At 39.4% G+C, this 17,158-nt stretch overlaps 1 protein-coding gene across 1 annotated transcript in view; it reads right to left on the bottom strand.

Moving 5' to 3' along the window:
• CUNH11orf80 (chromosome unknown C11orf80 homolog) overlaps positions 1–17,158 on the bottom strand; it is a 76,037-nt gene that overhangs the window by 27,266 nt on the left and 31,613 nt on the right. Inside the window, 4 exon segments of the mRNA XM_055610539.1 lie at positions 2,631–2,820; positions 3,604–3,675; positions 4,010–4,065; positions 9,851–9,934. Of these exon segments, the coding sequence (XP_055466514.1) occupies positions 2,631–2,820; positions 3,604–3,675; positions 4,010–4,065; positions 9,851–9,934 (402 nt within the window).

Genomic DNA, 17,158 nt, shown 5'->3' with positions numbered 1-17,158 from the left:
CACACACACACACACACACACACACACACACACACACACACACACACGAATCCAACAATATACTTCCATTTCTTCCTGACCAGCTTCATGTTATTGTTATCAAGTAAGAGGTGTGGGAGGGGCTGAGGGAGGAGGCTACTACAGCTGGGACGCAAAGTGAATAAATTGTAATAAATAAAATTTTTTTTAAATGTTAAAAAAAAATTTATAAATCATTGTTTCAAGTGTCAGCTGGACCACTACCTTCAATCTGAACTCCAGTGAGGTTATTTGAAACCACTTTCCCAATTAAAAAAAAAAAAAAAAAAGGCATCAGGGTCAAGCAATTCTTGGAACCTGGAGTTTTCTTATGAGATATTAACTGAATATCTCATCATGGAAGATAGTTATTCTTGAATGTCAGCAGAAGCAAGGTGGTTTTAACTGTGACATGAAAGCAAGCATGAACTGAGCAATAAAAACAAAAGGTAACCATTCCAATAGCCATAAAAAAAAAAAGAGTTGGAGATGGATAGGATCAAGATATAATATATACATGTATGAAATTGTCAAGAATGAAATTCCAAAGGATTTCCTTAAGTATTTAAAAAATAATGTCACTTGTTAGTGAATTCTTGACTTTTTGAATCCCTGAAAAGCTTAATCTTGTATTCACTGGTTTTTGTTTGGGGGTGAGGAGTTCTGGGTAAGTTTTCACGCTGTATCCTAAACTGGCCTCAAACTTCTGTCTAAACTTCTGGCCTCAGTCTGCCGAGTACTGTGATTACAAGAATGAACCATCAGTACCGGCTAGCTCTTGTTTTCATTTTGTGTGTTCATGTGTGCAGGTGCACTTATGTTTGTGCAAGTGTAGTCAAAAAACAGTCGTGGCTGTTATTCCTCAGATACCGGCTGTTTTGAGAACTGACTAGTCTGGCCAGCCCATGGGCCTCAAGGACCCACCTGGCTCTTGTCTTCTTAGTACTTGAACCGCGCGCGCGCGTGTGTGTGTGTGTGTGTGTGTGTGTGCGCGCGCGCGCATGCGAGTGTGCTTTTAAACATGGTTTCTGGGGCTGGAAATCAGGTCATCAGGAAAGCAATTTATTGATAATCACATCCCCAGCCTCTTGCCTTTATTCTGAAAACTATTTTCCCTGGGTATAGAATCATGTGTGGATTGCTTTTTCTTTTCTTTCCTTTCAGTAACTGAAAAAACAAATAAACAAACAACAACAAGCCCCCCCCAAACACCCACCCACTTTCTTCTAGATGTTTCCAAGAAGAAGTCGCTGCCACATTTACCTTCTCTGTTCCCTGTTCTGTGTCTTGTTGTTTTCAGTAATTTGATTATAATGTGTTTTGAGACAATTCTCTTTATTTTTTACAATTAAGCGTGCACAGACAATGGGATCTGCAGACTTACAGTCCATCAATTTTGGAAATTTGGCAGCTAGTATTTCTTCAAACGTTTGATCATCTTGTCTTTCTTTCTGGACTCCAATTATGCATCACTAGATTAGGCACAGGAAACCACCCCAAAGTTCACTGCTGCTTTGTGAAATTTAAAATCTTGTTGTTTTATTTTAAGTAGTTTCTGTTGCTGTCTTCAAGTTCATGCAACTTTTCTTCTGCAATGTGTAAATCTGCCATTAATCTTATCCAGTGTATTTTCAACCTAAAATTAAGATCTTTTTTAAATACGTGTTTTTCCTTGTCTTTAACATGCTCAGTTGTTCTTCTACACACACACACACACACACACACACATATATGTTCATGTATGTAAGTGTATGTGTGTGGGTGCATGTTGGAGCCACGGGTCAATAGTCAATATTAGGTGTCTTTTTCAATCACTCCCAGTCTTTCTGTTTGAGAAGGTTCTCTTATGGAATGTGGACTCAGTGTTTGGCTGGCCAGCAAGCCCCAGGGATCTTCCTGTCTCAACATCCTCAGTGCTGATTACACACATGCACCACACATCCATGTGGACACAGGATGGTAATCAGATCCTCGTGCTTGTACAGCAAGCAGTTTTGCTGATAAAGACATTTTTTGTTTTGGTTTTGAGACATGGTCCCAACTTATGTAAATTCAGGATGGCCTTCAACTCATGGAAATCCTCCTGCTTCAAAAGTACTAAAAGTACTAAAAGTGGCCATTACACCTGGCCACGTGTACCTGTTTAATGTCTTTGTGTACTATCATCATTTGGTCCATTGATTAATTTTCCTTATTTTGAGTCTTTTCTTCTTCCCAAGTAATTATTTATTAAGTACTGAATTATTAAGTTTATCTAGTTGAATACACAGTATTTTTGTGTCCTGTAAATATTCCCACTTTTTTGGTTGTTGGGTTTTGAGACAGCTCTGGCTGTCCTGGAACTCGATTTGAGAAAATGAAGGTCACATTCCTTAGTAAGGCGAGCAAGATCTACCACACTCAACTCCAACCATTTTCCCTGCTCCCATCTCTTTCACTATCTGTTGTAGTTTTCAGTTCCTGGCAAATACTTCAAGCCTAGCATTCATATTACAAATTATACAGGGTTCTTGATAAATAATGTATATATAAAGACATTCCTAAAATTAGAATTAAAAAAAATTTATCTTCAAAGGCAAGAAGGCTAGAACCTGTCAAAAGGATATGGAGACTGAAGAAATCCTTTTCAGTTGGCTGGTAAAGACCTTGGGGCTGGGGCACAGAGCAGCAGCTGGGGTCAGAGTCAGTTCTCCCAACAAGTCCGTGTCAGCCATATTGTCAGGGATGGACAGGGGTGCTGGATGTCCTAGCACAGGGTGGATTCTGATGCAGTGTGATTCAGTTGAATTGAATTTTGGTATACTATTAAAAAAAAACATATAAATTATCCAGGAAGTGGTGGTGCACACCTTTAATTCCAGCACTCAGGGGGCAGAGGCAGGTGGATTTCTGTACATTCGAAGCCAGAATGGTCTAGAGAGGAGCTTCAGGACAGCCACAGCTATAGAGAAACCCTGTCTTGAAAACCCCCAACCAACCAACCAACCAAACAAACAAACAAAAAAACATACAAATTTGACTTTTTCCTTCAAAAAAAATTATTTAATGAGCATTTAAAATTCTTTAACTTCTCAGGATAAATAGCCCATTTTATCTGCATAAGGTTGGGAAAACGGGCATTCCAAAGATTCTATTTTGGCTTCTCCTTTTGTTGTCTCTCATGATAGTCTCTTGTTCTCAAATTGTATTACAATTATGCTCTATGGTTCCAGGCACGTGCTTCCAAAATCATTCAAAGACAGCACTATGTGTGGCAACTGTGAGCAGGTGGCCTGAGAGTGCCCCTGACACTTGAGAATCTACGTGTACATTTGCCTAGCTCTGATGTTGCGGTTAGGTAGGAGCAATGAGGAAAATTAGGTTCTCATTCTCCCCAACAAAGAAGGCAGTAGATCTGTTTACCTCCCAACACTTCTGTACCCAACAAAAGAGATATAAGAAAAGAAGAAAGAAGAGGAAGGGAAGTGGAAGAGAGGAGAGGGAGGGAGGAAAAAGGAAAAGGTAAAGAGACCATTTCTAGCTTCTACCAATATTCATACTCAAAACAGAGAAAAGTAGAAAGGGACAATGAAATTTTGCTTTCACCTCACATAATGCTGAAAGCCCACAACAAGAGTGATTCCACTGGACAGTCTCAAAGTAGGTTCATTCTCTGCCCTGCAAAGCAAAACAAAATCTAAGTCATTTCTCAAATCAATCTCTATTTGACTCATGACTACTACCACCCAGAGATAACTGGAATTCAGCAACCAGAACCAAAAGGAAAAACACAGCCTTTGAGCTCATTCCCCTCAATGAAGGGAAGAAATATGTAATATTTAGAAGAACATATTTATTTGTTAAAAGCTAATATAGAATAAGAAAATGCAAGGGTCTCAGGATTAGTTTCAAAGAGATTTTGGACTAAAAAAAAAATCAAATTGTAAATCTATTGGAAACACAGGGCAATAATGCTTAAAGATCATTCAGAGCCATAAAATCGCTTACAGACCCAAAGATCTCTGTAGAGAGGATCCCATTCACCGTTACACTGAAATTAAACTTGAGCTGCAAAACAAAGGGCGAGATTTCACACCAGTAAGAATGGAGATCAGAAATATCCACACTAGAAGCAGCAGAAACTTCAAGAGAAGCGCTGCTGCTCACACACCCAACTTTCAGGACCAAAGGAGGCCTCAGTGGAGTGTAGGGGTATGCTACCAGAAAAGGACTTAAAACATCCCCTCTCCACAAGCCAGAACCCCACTAACACAGAAGCTGCAGAGACCAATACTCCCAAACGCCCAAAGCACCACATGGAACTGCTAGAGTCACAGGGTGTGAGAACTTCATTTTTAACTCAGCACAGTTTTGCAAGGAATTCACTCCATGAAACTTCCTTCCTTCCTTCCTTCCTTCCTTCCTTCCTTCCTTCCTTCCTTCCTTCCTTCCTTCCTTCCTTTTTTTCTTTTCTCTCTCTCTCTTTCATTTTTTTAGTTTTTCAAGACAGGGTTTCTCTGTGTGGTCTTGGGTGTCCTGGACTCGCTTTATAGACCAGGCTGACCTCAAACTCACAGTGATCCATCTGCCTTTGCCTCCCTGAGTGCTGAGATTACAGGCATGTGCCACTGCTTCCAGTGAGGACTCTTATTTCTTACTTTCTCACTCTTGCATGTATGTCTTGGGATGGTTTTGCTTTTGTGTGCATTGCTCAGTTAGGTTTTAGGACTGTTGTATATACTTCTTACTCAGTTTACTCCAAGGCACTTTACTATGCTCTTCACCTGTATCTCTTAAACTCCCCTCTTTTCTTAAGAATTTTGTTTTTTTTTTTACATTAATTAAATTTTATTCCCTTTGTATCCCAGCTGTAGCCCCTCCCTCATTCCCTCCCAATCCCATTCTCCCTCCCTCCCTCATCTTCTCCCATGTCCCTCTCCAAGTCCACTGATAGGGGAGGTCCACCTCCCCTTCCATCTGACCCTAGCTTATCAGGTCTCATCAGGACTGGCTGCAATATCCTCCTTACAAATGGTGCTGGTCCAAATGGGTATCTACATGCAGAAAAATGAAAATAGATCCATATTTATTACCCTGCACAAAACTAAAGTCCAAGTGGATAAAAGGCCTCAACATGAAACCAGACACACTAAATTGGTTAGAAGACAAAGTGGGGAAGAGCCTAGAACTCATTGGCACAGGAGACAACTTCCTGAACAGAACACAAACAGCACAGGCTCTAAGATCAACAATCAATAAATGGGACCTCATGAAACTGAAAATCTTCTGTAAAGCAAAAGACACCATCGTCAGAACAAAACAACAGCCTACAGACTAGGAAAGGATCTTCACCAACCCCATATCTGACAGAGAGCTATATCCAGAATATATAAAGAACTAAAGAAGTTAAAAAACAACAAATCAAGCAATCTAATTTAAAAAATGGGGTATGGAGCTAAACAGAGAATCCTCTGCAGAGGAACATAGAATGACAGAGAAATACTCAAAGAAATGCTCAATGTCCTTAGCCATCAGGGAGATGCAAATCAAAACAATCCCGAGATTTTATCTAACACCCATCAGAATGGCTAAGATCAAAAACTCAAGTGACAATACATGCTGGAGAGGATGTGGAGAAAGGGGAACCCTCCTCCACTGCTGGTAAGGATGTAAACTTGTACAAACACTTTGGAAATCAATCTGGCGCTTTCTCAGACAATTAGGAATAGTGCTTTCTTGACATCCAGGTATACCACTACTAGGCATATATCCAAAATATGCTGAAGTACACAACAAGGACATTTTTTCAACCATGTTTGTAGCAGCTTTATTTGTAATAGCTAGAACCTGGAAACAACCCAGATGTCCATCAATGGAGGAATGGATACAGAAATTGCGGTACATTTACACAATGGAATACTACTCAGCAATTAAAAACAAAGAAAACCATGAAATTTTCAGGCAAATGGTGGGATCTAGAAAAGATCATCCTGAGTGAGGTATCCCAGAAGCAGAAAGACACACACGGTATATACTCACTTATAAGTGGATACTAGATCTGTAAGATAGGATAAACACACTAAAATCTGTATACCTAAAGAAGCTAAACAAGCAGGAGGACCTGGAGCAAGAGGAGCAATCCTCACTTAGAAAGACAAAGGGGATGGACATTGGAAGAAGGAGAAAACAAGAAACAGGACAGGATCCTACCATAGAGGGCCTCTGAAAGACTCTACCTAGCTGTGTATCAAAGCAGATGCTGAGACTCATAACCAAACTTTGGGCAGAGTGCAGGGAACCATAGGAAAGAAGAGGTAGTTGGTAAGACCTGGAGAGTACAGGGGCTCCACAAGGAGAGCAACAGAACCAAAATATCTGGGCTCGGGTATTTTCTGAGACTGATATACTGCAACCAACGTACATTCATGGATATAACCTAGAACCCCTGCTCAGATGTAGCTCATGGAAGCTCAGTATCCAAGTGGGTTCCCTAGTAAGGGGAAGAGGGACTGTCTCTGACATGAACTCAGTGGCTGGATCTTTGACACCCCCTCTGAGGGAGGGGAAGCCTTGCCAGGCCATAGAGTAGGACATTAAACTCCCCTCTTAGTTCACTTCCTCTTCCTTTTATCTGTATCCTCTCATTGTACATCATAATTGTAGTCTTCCATAGATTTAACAATCCCAATTTCTCCCTCCCAGCTACTTTACTTACATCAATTATTTTCAAAGGCTTATCCTTACCTACTCTCTTCTCCTGCTTTTTAAAAGCATTTTAAATTTTTTGTTTATTTATGCATAAGTGCTTCATCTGATGTACACACAGATGACAGAGGAGGCATCAGATCCCAGTATTGGTTATGAGCCACCATGTGGTTGCTGGGAATTGAACTCAGATCCTCTGGAAGAGCAGACAGTACTCTTAACCACTGAGCCATCTCTCCAGCCCCATCCTCTCCTGCTTTTAATCTGTTATAAGTCAGCTTTAAAATTTTTAAATTATCTGTATATGTTCACATTGGTGTAGTATCACCAGAGGCCAGAAGAGGCTGTCTGATTCCCTGAGGCTGGAGTTACAGGTGGTTATGAGCCACCTGATATGAGTCCTGGGAACTGAACTCAGGTCCTCTTGCAAAAGCACAAGATTAGAAGTGGGAGGAAGACAGGGTGTGCTTAACCACTGAGCAATCGCTTTTTCTCAGAAAGAGTCAAGGACCATTCATCACTCTGTAGTCATGTCTGTGTGTGTTCTAGAGTTTCCTTGATGTTGGTGTATAGTGTTAGTCTACTGTGATAAGACAGAACACAAGGAATTATTTCAGTTTTCCTGTATTTTTGAAGACTTTCTTTGTGTACTAACCTGTGTTGTATTTTAGTGAAAGTTCCATAGTCAACTCCTTATCTTATTGATTAAAATCTGAGTAGAATCCACACTACTCTTGGTTGTTCATCTCTAGCAATTATGAAATATTGTCCACTGTTATTAATTGGCTGGACATTTGCAGAGCAATACAGAGCAGCTGAGCCACAGTTGCTCTTCCAGTTAATATCCTAAGAATACAGAACTTATGCCAGGCACCCTGCGCTCCTAGATTGAAGAATTATTCCCCCCCCCCCCACCAGGCTGAGGACCGAACCCAGGGCCTTGTGCTTGCTAGGCAAGCACTCTAAAACTGAGCTAAATCCCCAACCCTGAAGAAGAATTATTTTTTGAACTATACATTGAACTCTAACACATCCAAGTTCTACTTGAAAATTGTGAAACTTTAACTGAAGTAATATAACTGATTAAAGAAAATAAACTAAGCAATAAAATAACACGAGATGGTAAATCCCAGGGTAGCAACATAAGATACAGAAATGACTATGACAATATAACTCTTCCAAGATTACTAATCCTATAGAAATTCTATCTAAGGAGATTGAGGTAGGTGAAAGCCCAGACAGAACTCAAAAGAATGATTATAAATGTTCAAAGACACAAAAAGATGTATGAAATAAGGAAGGCCAGTGGATGATATAAAAGAGGAATTCCACAAACAGAAACACTGAAGCAGAAGAAGAAGGAAACAAAACAAAACAGAACAACAACAACAACAACAAAAAACAAGCTGAAGCACTGGAGAGGAAAAACATAGTAAGTCAAATAAAATCATGAATAAAAGAAAATCATGAAGAGAACAAAATATCTGCTTTTGAAGATAAACTGGAGAAACTGGAACAATTTAACAAGGGCAAAGATAAAATAAGAAGAAAGTATTATGAGGATGAACACACACACACAGTAATACACCACACACAAATTGAGTGTTAATTAAGAGAGGAATAGGAAAAGCAAATGCCACAAAATTAACAAAAGGGCAGGAATCAATACATCCCTTTCATTAATAATCCTGAATATTAATGGTCTCAGTTTCCCCACACAAGGCAAGGACTAGTAGATTGGGCCAAAAACTAGGAACCATTTATTTGTTGGCTCCAAAAACTTATTTCACCACAAAAGATGGATACTACATCCTTAAGTTCAAGGACAAAAAAAGGTATCCAGGTAAATGAATCTAGGAAACAAGCAGCTGTTGCTGTTCTAATATCTGACAAAACAGACTTCAAACAAAATCTAGTGGGAAAAGACACAGGAGGCACCGACTAAGAAAAAAATCTGTCAAGATAATATAACAATTCTAAACTTGTATGCTCCAAATACAGGTGCACACAATTTCATAAAACAAATATACCTAAATGTAAAGTCACAGATTAACTCCAGCACAGTAGCTGTGGGTACCTTTAATACTTTCACCAATTTACAGGCAATCCCAACAAAAACAGATAATCTGAATGAAATGGCATCACAGATAAACGAACTTAACAGAACACTGCAGGATACAGAGCAGCCGATGGAACTTTCTCTAAAATACAACATAGCTTAGGACACAAAGAAAGTCTTAACAAACGCAGAAAAACTGAAATAATTCCTTGTGTTCTATATGATCACAATAGACTAACACTATACACTAACATCAAGAAATACTCTAGAACACACACAGAGAACATGACTACAACATACTACAGAATGATGGTTCTTGAAGAAATCAAGATGGAAATAAAGGCATTCTTAGAGACAAATGAAAATGAACACAACACACTGAGAAGTGTTGGATACGATGCATGCAGTCCTAAGAAAGAAGTTTAAAGTTCCAAGAAATAGAAGTGAGGTCAGGTGGTGGCGGCAGGAGGTAGAGACAGGTGGATCTCTGTGAATTTGAGGCCAGCTTGGTCTACAAAGAGGGTCCAGGACAGCCAAGGCTACACAGAGAAACCCTGTCTCAAAAAACCAAGAAAAATAAAAAAGAAATTGGAGCGATGTCAAGTGACTTAACCACATGCCTTAGAGCTCCAAGAAAGAACAAGCCCCAAGTCAACAGATGGAAAGAAGTCACTTACAATCAGGGTGGGTATTAATTGCATGGAAACAATGTTTGTTTAGTTCTTAGAAAAAGATAAACAAAATGGATAAGCCCTAGCCAAACTAACATAAAGACGTAAATTAATACAACTAGAGATGAAAAGGGAACCATTACAACAGATGCGTATGCAATCCAGAGAATCATTATGTCTTATCTAATATATATATATATATTTTCCCCTCAAAATTAGAAACTGTAAAGCTCATGATCTACCAAAATTAAAGCAGGGTGAGCCTGGCACAGTGGCACATACCCTTCATGCCCATACTCGACAAGGGCAGGCAGACCTATGAGTTTGAGGCCAGCTAGGGCTACTCAGTGAGGTTCTTGTTATTGTTTTAAAGAAAGCATAGACAAGTTGATAACATTTAAAGAACAAACAACTTAACCTTGTGATGAACTATGATGATTTTTCGTAAAAAATGCTTTATAACCAGACAGTCTGTCATCAAACTTCGAGGATTCTCATCAACCTGTAACAAGAAAATATAACTTGTAATCCCAACAGTGCAAACAAGTAGGCATTTCTTCCAATAAAAGTGAATATTTAGGACCATTTTGGGATATCCATGGGGAAATAACTTGGAGAATGCTAAAAAAAAAAAAAAAAAAAAAGAAGAAGAACATAGAACACCTACTTCAGCTGGGCGGTGGTGGCACACTTGGGAGAGATGTCTGTGAGTTTGAGGCCAGCCTGATCAGATGTACTAGACCCCTTCCTCCCAAAGAATAAACAGTAAAGACTGCTGAGAGTCACTCTTGGACAGGCTCAGCCATCTGGAAGAAAGAGAAATGAGCCAAGCTGCCTGGGCTAGGCTTAGAATAATTGAGCCAACTGGTAAGGACACTCTCCAACCAGCTGAACTGCCTGTAGGCTGTGCAGGGAGCTCCAGGGTTTTAGCTTTTGTGAGCTGTTACCCATGCTGAGGTAAGCCTTGGTGACAGCAGTTTTATCCTGTAAGTAACCCCAATAAAACTCATTGTCTCAGCCGGCACGGTGAAGCATGCCTTTGATCCCAGCAGAGGCAGAGGCAGGCAGAGCTCTGTGAATTTGAAGTCAGCCTGGTCTACAAAGCAAGGACAGCCGAGGCTACACAGAGAAACCCTGTCTCAAAAAAACAAAAACCAAACCAAACCAAACCAAACAAAACAAACCAAAACCAAACAAACAAACAAACAAACAAACAAACAAACAAACAAAAAACCCTCCTTGGTTCACTGTTTGTATAATATTCTTTGGACTGTATACAGTTTACCCTTGTTCATTCAAATGCTGATTTCTCTCCCCCACTATCTGGTTTCAATCGGACATTGTATTGTGATGCTTATTCTAAGCATCACCTATCTCAAGTTTGTGTAAACATGCCACCACTTGTTCTCTAAATTGTCAATTAAAACAACCAGCCACAATGCTGAGCAATGGAAAGGATAGGGTGGGACATCCTGGTCGGGAGTGGGAAGAAGAGGAAGGAAACAGGGGAGGAGAGGAGGAGAATCAGCAGGAGCAGACTTGGAAGCACATGGAGAAATGAACTGGACCTAAGATACGACTAAAAACAAGTATAATGAATGAAATCTGAATGGTAAGAAACTATGCGGGCTTGGAGGTTTAGGATGGAGTAACTATTGCCCAGCATTGTGTTCTAGGTTAATTAAATAAATCCTAGTCTCTGTGTGGTGATTTGGTTATACAGCAGGAATAACCGCTGCTTAACTAAGTCAATAATAAATATTATGCCACAAAAGGTCACCAAAGTTGGATTTTCATGGTATCCTGACTTAGGTCTGTTCTGAATTCCTTGTCTAGGGTGAGTAAGGTGTAGGGGTGTCTCTCTTTGTGTTGCATATTTCCAGGAAAAATCCGATATATAACTGATGCCCAAACATAGACATGACAGAGTAGGGAAAGAACGAATGTATAGTCTTTGCTGTGGGTAGCAAAAGGTATCCATGTTGGAACTAAACAGGTGAAGACAATCAGCCTGTCCTAAGGGTGGGTAATTATACTATCCCCACCCCCGGCCTCCATTTCATAGGCTACATTTTCCTAAAGCAAAGGGTTATTAGGGGGTGGAGATGGTTTGAGCAGCAGGGTGTAGTGAATGGCAGTATCTATGGCTACAATGCCAACCAAGGGCCAAGTCTTGGATTCAGAGAGCCAGTGCAATAGAGGTGAGCAGAGCCATGGCCTTGGTTAGAGCTGAGAAGCCTGAGTCAGGTCCACTGAGTTCAGCAAGGGTGGGAAAATACAGGGATGCTCTGTGGAAGAGCTTCAGGGTATGGAAATATAATGGCTCAGAGAGAATAACTAGGGATTACAGAGAGCTAATTAAGTTACTGCCTCCTATCCATGCTATCCTACCCAACCTTGACCTGTGGAGGAAGCTAGTGGCACAAATGAATGGAACCTTTCCATGCTGTATTAGACCTTGCTTATGTTTGACTTTATTATCTTCTTATTGGTGAACTTCGGGATTGCTAGGAGCAGGTGACAAAGGACTTTCAGAGTGATTCATCCAGGTTTTCTTTGTAACCCAGCTATTTGTTATGCGCTGGTTCTTCAGGATGTTGCCTTGTCTCATTTGTCCTCTGGAAAAGGTCTGAATATACATACATGCATACATATATATATGTATAAATTATATGTAATGTAACCAACTCTCTGATTGTACTTAAGGGTGAAGTGCTGTGTGGCAGTACCCTCAGAAATGGAAACATTCCATAAATAGTAAAGACTGTTGAAAGTCACACTCAGACAAGACAAGCAATTCGAATGAAACAGAAACTAGCCGAGCCTGGGAGAGGTTTAAGACAACTGAGGTGCCTTTCCAGGCATACTTCCCAACCATATGAGCTGCCCAAGGGCTGTGCAGTGAGCTCCAGGTTCCCAGCTTTTCAAGCTGTCATCCATGCTGGAGTGGGCTTCTGGTGATGTTCCTGTAAGTAACCCCTCACTCATATTCCTGTAAATCCTCAAAACACTCCCTGGTTCACCAAGTGTTTTCACAAAAAATCTTAGCAGGATCATAGAGTCCACATTTTATAAATTAAAAACAAAATTCAAGGAGGTTGAACAACTTACTCAATGTTAGGTGAGTTTGAATCCAAACCTTTAAGTGCTTAATGATCTCCATGTATTAACTCACTAAATTTAACATGGAGTCACATGTTAGAAAATAGAAACTGTCTTCTAGAAAATAAGTCCAGAGAAATGAACATGCAGTATGAAATTAAACTAGAAAATGCAAAGCTCAATAGAAGAGGGAGTTCTTGTTGGCAGCTCAGAAAAGACAGAATCTTGTAACCTTAGTATATTTTTAGGGAGCAATGTGTTCTCAGACTACAGGATTTCCTAAGGCAACAAAGAAATGTGAATAGGTCTGATCAAGAGTGATAAACCTTTATGGCACTTTAATAAATCCAATGGAAAAGAGATCATGCTCCATGAGGTAGGTGGGGATTGTTAGAAATTTTATTAGAAAAGTAGCTGAGTCAGGCAGTGGGAGGGCACACCTTTAGTCCAGCACTCAGGAGGCAGAGCCAAGTGGATCTCTGTGAGTCTGAGGCCAGTCTACAGAGCTAGTTTCAGGACAGCCAGGACTACACAAAGAAACCTTCTCGAAAAAGTAAAGAAAAGTAGTTGACCAAATTACTAGAAAAAAATGGATAAGGGATTATTAAAAACTACTAGGATTTTTCATACCTATAAGCAGAGGTAAAAGAGAAACCACAGTTCTGCAGTTACATATCATAGTCATATCCTTCATTTAAAAATGGTTAGTTAGAACGGTTTAAATGGTAGACAAGCAATGATATTTTAAAATAACTTTTTGTGCTTGACACTTTAAAGACTAGTTCTTGAAACAGTTTCAAATCTCTGTAATCTTGGTAATTACAGGGTGTATCACAAAGCAGGATGATTGCATCTAACAGTAAAGAAACTAAATAAGTGAAGAAAGTTCACCAAAGAGATCTGAGAGATTATAATTAATGATGATAGTTACCATTTATTTCAGCACATGCTACAGGCCAAGAGTTTATGAAGAATATTCCCATTTTATAAAGATCATGAAACTCTACATTAATAAATAGATAAATGGTAGCATTGGTATCCAAACCTGATTTGACTCCCTCCAAAGCCCATACTCTGTCATGTAGTATTGTCTAAGAATGTCCCTCTTCTGTGAATGTAGCTAGTTATGTGGACAGAGCAATATATATGCCATTATTTAATGAAAAATGACAAGCAATGTTTACATGTGACTACTCAATATTACATTTATTTATTCACTCACAAAACACTAATATAATTTATTTGCATATATGAATCTATATAAATAAAACAACTTACAAATTAGAATGGTTCATAGGTCAATAGAGAAATAAGTAACTCATATGACAATGTAAAATGTTTTATAATTTAGATATGAGATTCTAAGTAAAACAGGTAATGCACCTAAATAAGCCTAGAAGCACCAAGCAAGTTACATTAGGTCAGCAGAGAATAGTAAATTGCCCCTCTACACTAGGTAGCTTTTGGGGAGATCATACCCTGAAACCGAAAGAGACCACTGCAAACTCCCTGAAAACCCAGAACCCCTCCAGTGCAGGATGGCTACTCTGAGAAACCACAGGTGAATGGCTGGGCTTACTACAAAGCCAACATGGCCAAGGACAGCTTGGTGGATGACTTTGAAGAGAAGTTTAATGCCCTGAAGATTCCCGTGCCTGGGGATAAATACATTGCCCTGATGGACACTGAAGGAAAGGAAGCTGTGTAGAGCTATCCTAAGTTCATGTGTGAATTGAAGGTCATGATGTAGAACTATGAGAAGCAGCTTGGGAAAATGAAAAATATAATTCCTTATATTCAGATGGCCATTGAGGAATGAAACCAAGGTAGACAAGAAGTATACCTGCTGGTTTCACCTGCCAGAGACAGGGACAGACAGTAAAGCCTTTTACGTGTGTATGTCAGAAACCCAGTACCCCAGGCTGGCGTATCTGCAGAAGCAGTGGCCTTACTTAGGCTATTACGAAAAACAGATACTTGAGCCCTAGGGAACAGAAACCATGTTTAGCTGAAATGGTGGCACACTTCTGTAATCCCAGCACTGGGAAGATGAGGGCAAGAGGATCAGAAGATCAAGATCCTAAAAATTTAGGCCAGTTTGTGCTATATAAGACACTTAAGAAAAAGATATGGCTAATTATATACTAAAATTTTTTTTAAGTTTATGAGCATGTATTAATTATGCATAATGATGGGTTTCACTCTGACATTATACAAATACATGGTTTATTTTAATCTTAGTCATCCCCATTACCATTCTTAACCCCCTCTGAGCCCCATTTCCTTTCCCATTCCTTTTTCCTTCCCTAACCTCCCTTATATAAAAGTTCATGTATTTTTCACATTTTTTGATTCTTTGTGAATTCTACATCATGTGCCACAATCCCACTCATTTCCAAGTCCTTTCATATCTGCCCTCCACCCTTGTAACTTCCCCTGAAATGAAAAAAAATATTGACATGGAAATTGCAGTGTGTCATAAAGTATATTCTTCTGTCCAAACAGCTTTACTTACAAATGCTCACTGCATAATCATTATCAGAGAAGTTTCATCCAGCAATTGATGGGAGCAAATGCAGAGACCCACATCCAAAATTATGTGGAGCTCAGGGAATCCCACAAAAGAGGGGAGGAAGGACTATAGGAGCCAGAGGTATCAGGACACCACAAGAAAATGGCCCAGAGAGTCAACTAACCTGGGCTTATAGGCGCTCACAGAGAGACTCAGTCAGGAAGCCTGTATGGGTCTGACCTAGGCCCTCTGCATAGATGTTATAGTTATGTGTTCCCCTTGCTACACACCCTCACCAGCATGAGCTGTTACTTGTGTTTTTGATCTTAGCCATTTGCACAGGTGTAAGATGGAACCTCAAAGCAGTTCTGCATTTTCCTGACTGCTAAGGATGTTGAAGATTTCTTTAAATATTCCTCAGCCATTTGAAATTCCTCTGTTGAGAATTCTTTGTTTAGATCTGTACCCCGTTTTAAAACTGGATTATTTGGTTTGTTGTTGTCTAGTTTCTTGAGTTCTTTACATATTTTGGATATTTACCCTCTGTCAGATGTGAACTTGGTGAAAATCTTTTCCCATTATGTAAGCTGCTGTTTTGTCCTATTGATTGTGTTCTTTGCCTTACAGAAGCTTTTCAGTTTCTTGAGGTCCCATTTACTAATTGTTGCTCTTAGTGCTTGCACTATTGGTGTTTTATTCAGGAAGTTGTCTTCTGTGCCAATGAATTCAAGGCTAGTCCCCACTTTCTCTTCTATCAGGTTTAGTATATCTGAATTTTACGTTGAGATCTTTGATCCACTTGGACTTGAGTTTTATATAGGGTGATAGATATAGATCTATTTGCCTTCTTGTCTATGCAGATATCCAGTCTGACCAGCACCATTTATTGAAGATGCTTTCTTTTTTCCATTGTATATTTGTATGTACATCTCCATCCATCTTATCATTCAGTAGTACTATTACAAAAATCAGAATAAAACTGGATAGAGGTGTTTTTGTTTTGTTGTGTTTTGTTTTTTGGCTCTTGTTTGTTTTTTGAGACTGGTTCTCTCTTCATAGTCCTGGCTGTCCCAAAACTCACTATTTAGATGAGGCTGATCTTGAACTCACAGAGATCTTCCTGCCTTTGCCTCCCAAGTACTAGAATTAAGGGCATAGGATATGACATCTGGATAAATTTCTTAAGGTTTATGAAATCATACTGCTTTGGAAGGGTGTGTTACCCAGCTTAATGTAGTGAATCATATAAACACCAAAGTCACTATATCTCTTTTACATGAGGCATTTCCCAGAAATTAATTTTCTTCATATGACCAAGGTAAATAGATCATCTAGTATAGTCCTTTCATTAGTCCTGTCTCAACTAATGTTTGCTATTAATCTTGCTACTTGACCCTACACACACAGACAACACAACCCTACAATCCTACAATGAAATTTAGTACTTTCTTCATTTAAATATCTTTTAAATAGCTATATGATATTAGAGACAAGGAGATGCATTGGAAATGATGCTTTAAGGCAGTTCTTGCTCCTTTAAGGCTAATGCTACCTGGCTACACTATTCTTTTACCTCTCATCTCCAGCAGGCTTACTCCTGGTCACTAAGCTCAGAGATCCTCTGTACTTCAAGTCTAAGTACATGACAAGCAGCTAGGAGGGTAGTTCAGTGATAGACTGCTCATCCAACATGCTTGAGGCCCTGGGTTCAACTCCCAGCATAGCAAAAATGTTTTGCCTGTCAAGATGATCATGTTAAGCAACAATTTAGTCTTAACTCCCTGTCCTCTTCAATCACCATGACTCCCCTCATTTTTAGCTATTTCCACAGTTACATCTTAGAACTGATTCTGAAAACTTTAAACCAGTGTTTCTCAATTTTCCTAACGCTACAACCCTTTAATATATAGTTTCTCATGTTGTGTTGGCCTCCAACCAAAATATTATTTTCATTGTTATTTCATAACTATAATTTTGTTACTGTTGTGAATAATAATGTAAATATCTGATATGCAGGATATCTGATATGCAACCCATGTGAAAGGGTCACTTGACATCCCCAGGGGTCATGACCCACAAGTTGAGAACTACTGCTTTAAACCAAAATGTATT

This window comes from Psammomys obesus, unplaced genomic scaffold, assembly GCF_907164565.1.
Source record: "Psammomys obesus unplaced genomic scaffold, mPsaObe1.curated_primary_1811, whole genome shotgun sequence".
Lineage (NCBI taxonomy): Eukaryota > Metazoa > Chordata > Mammalia > Rodentia > Muridae > Psammomys > Psammomys obesus.
This window is presented reverse-complemented; position numbering and strand designations above follow the sequence as displayed.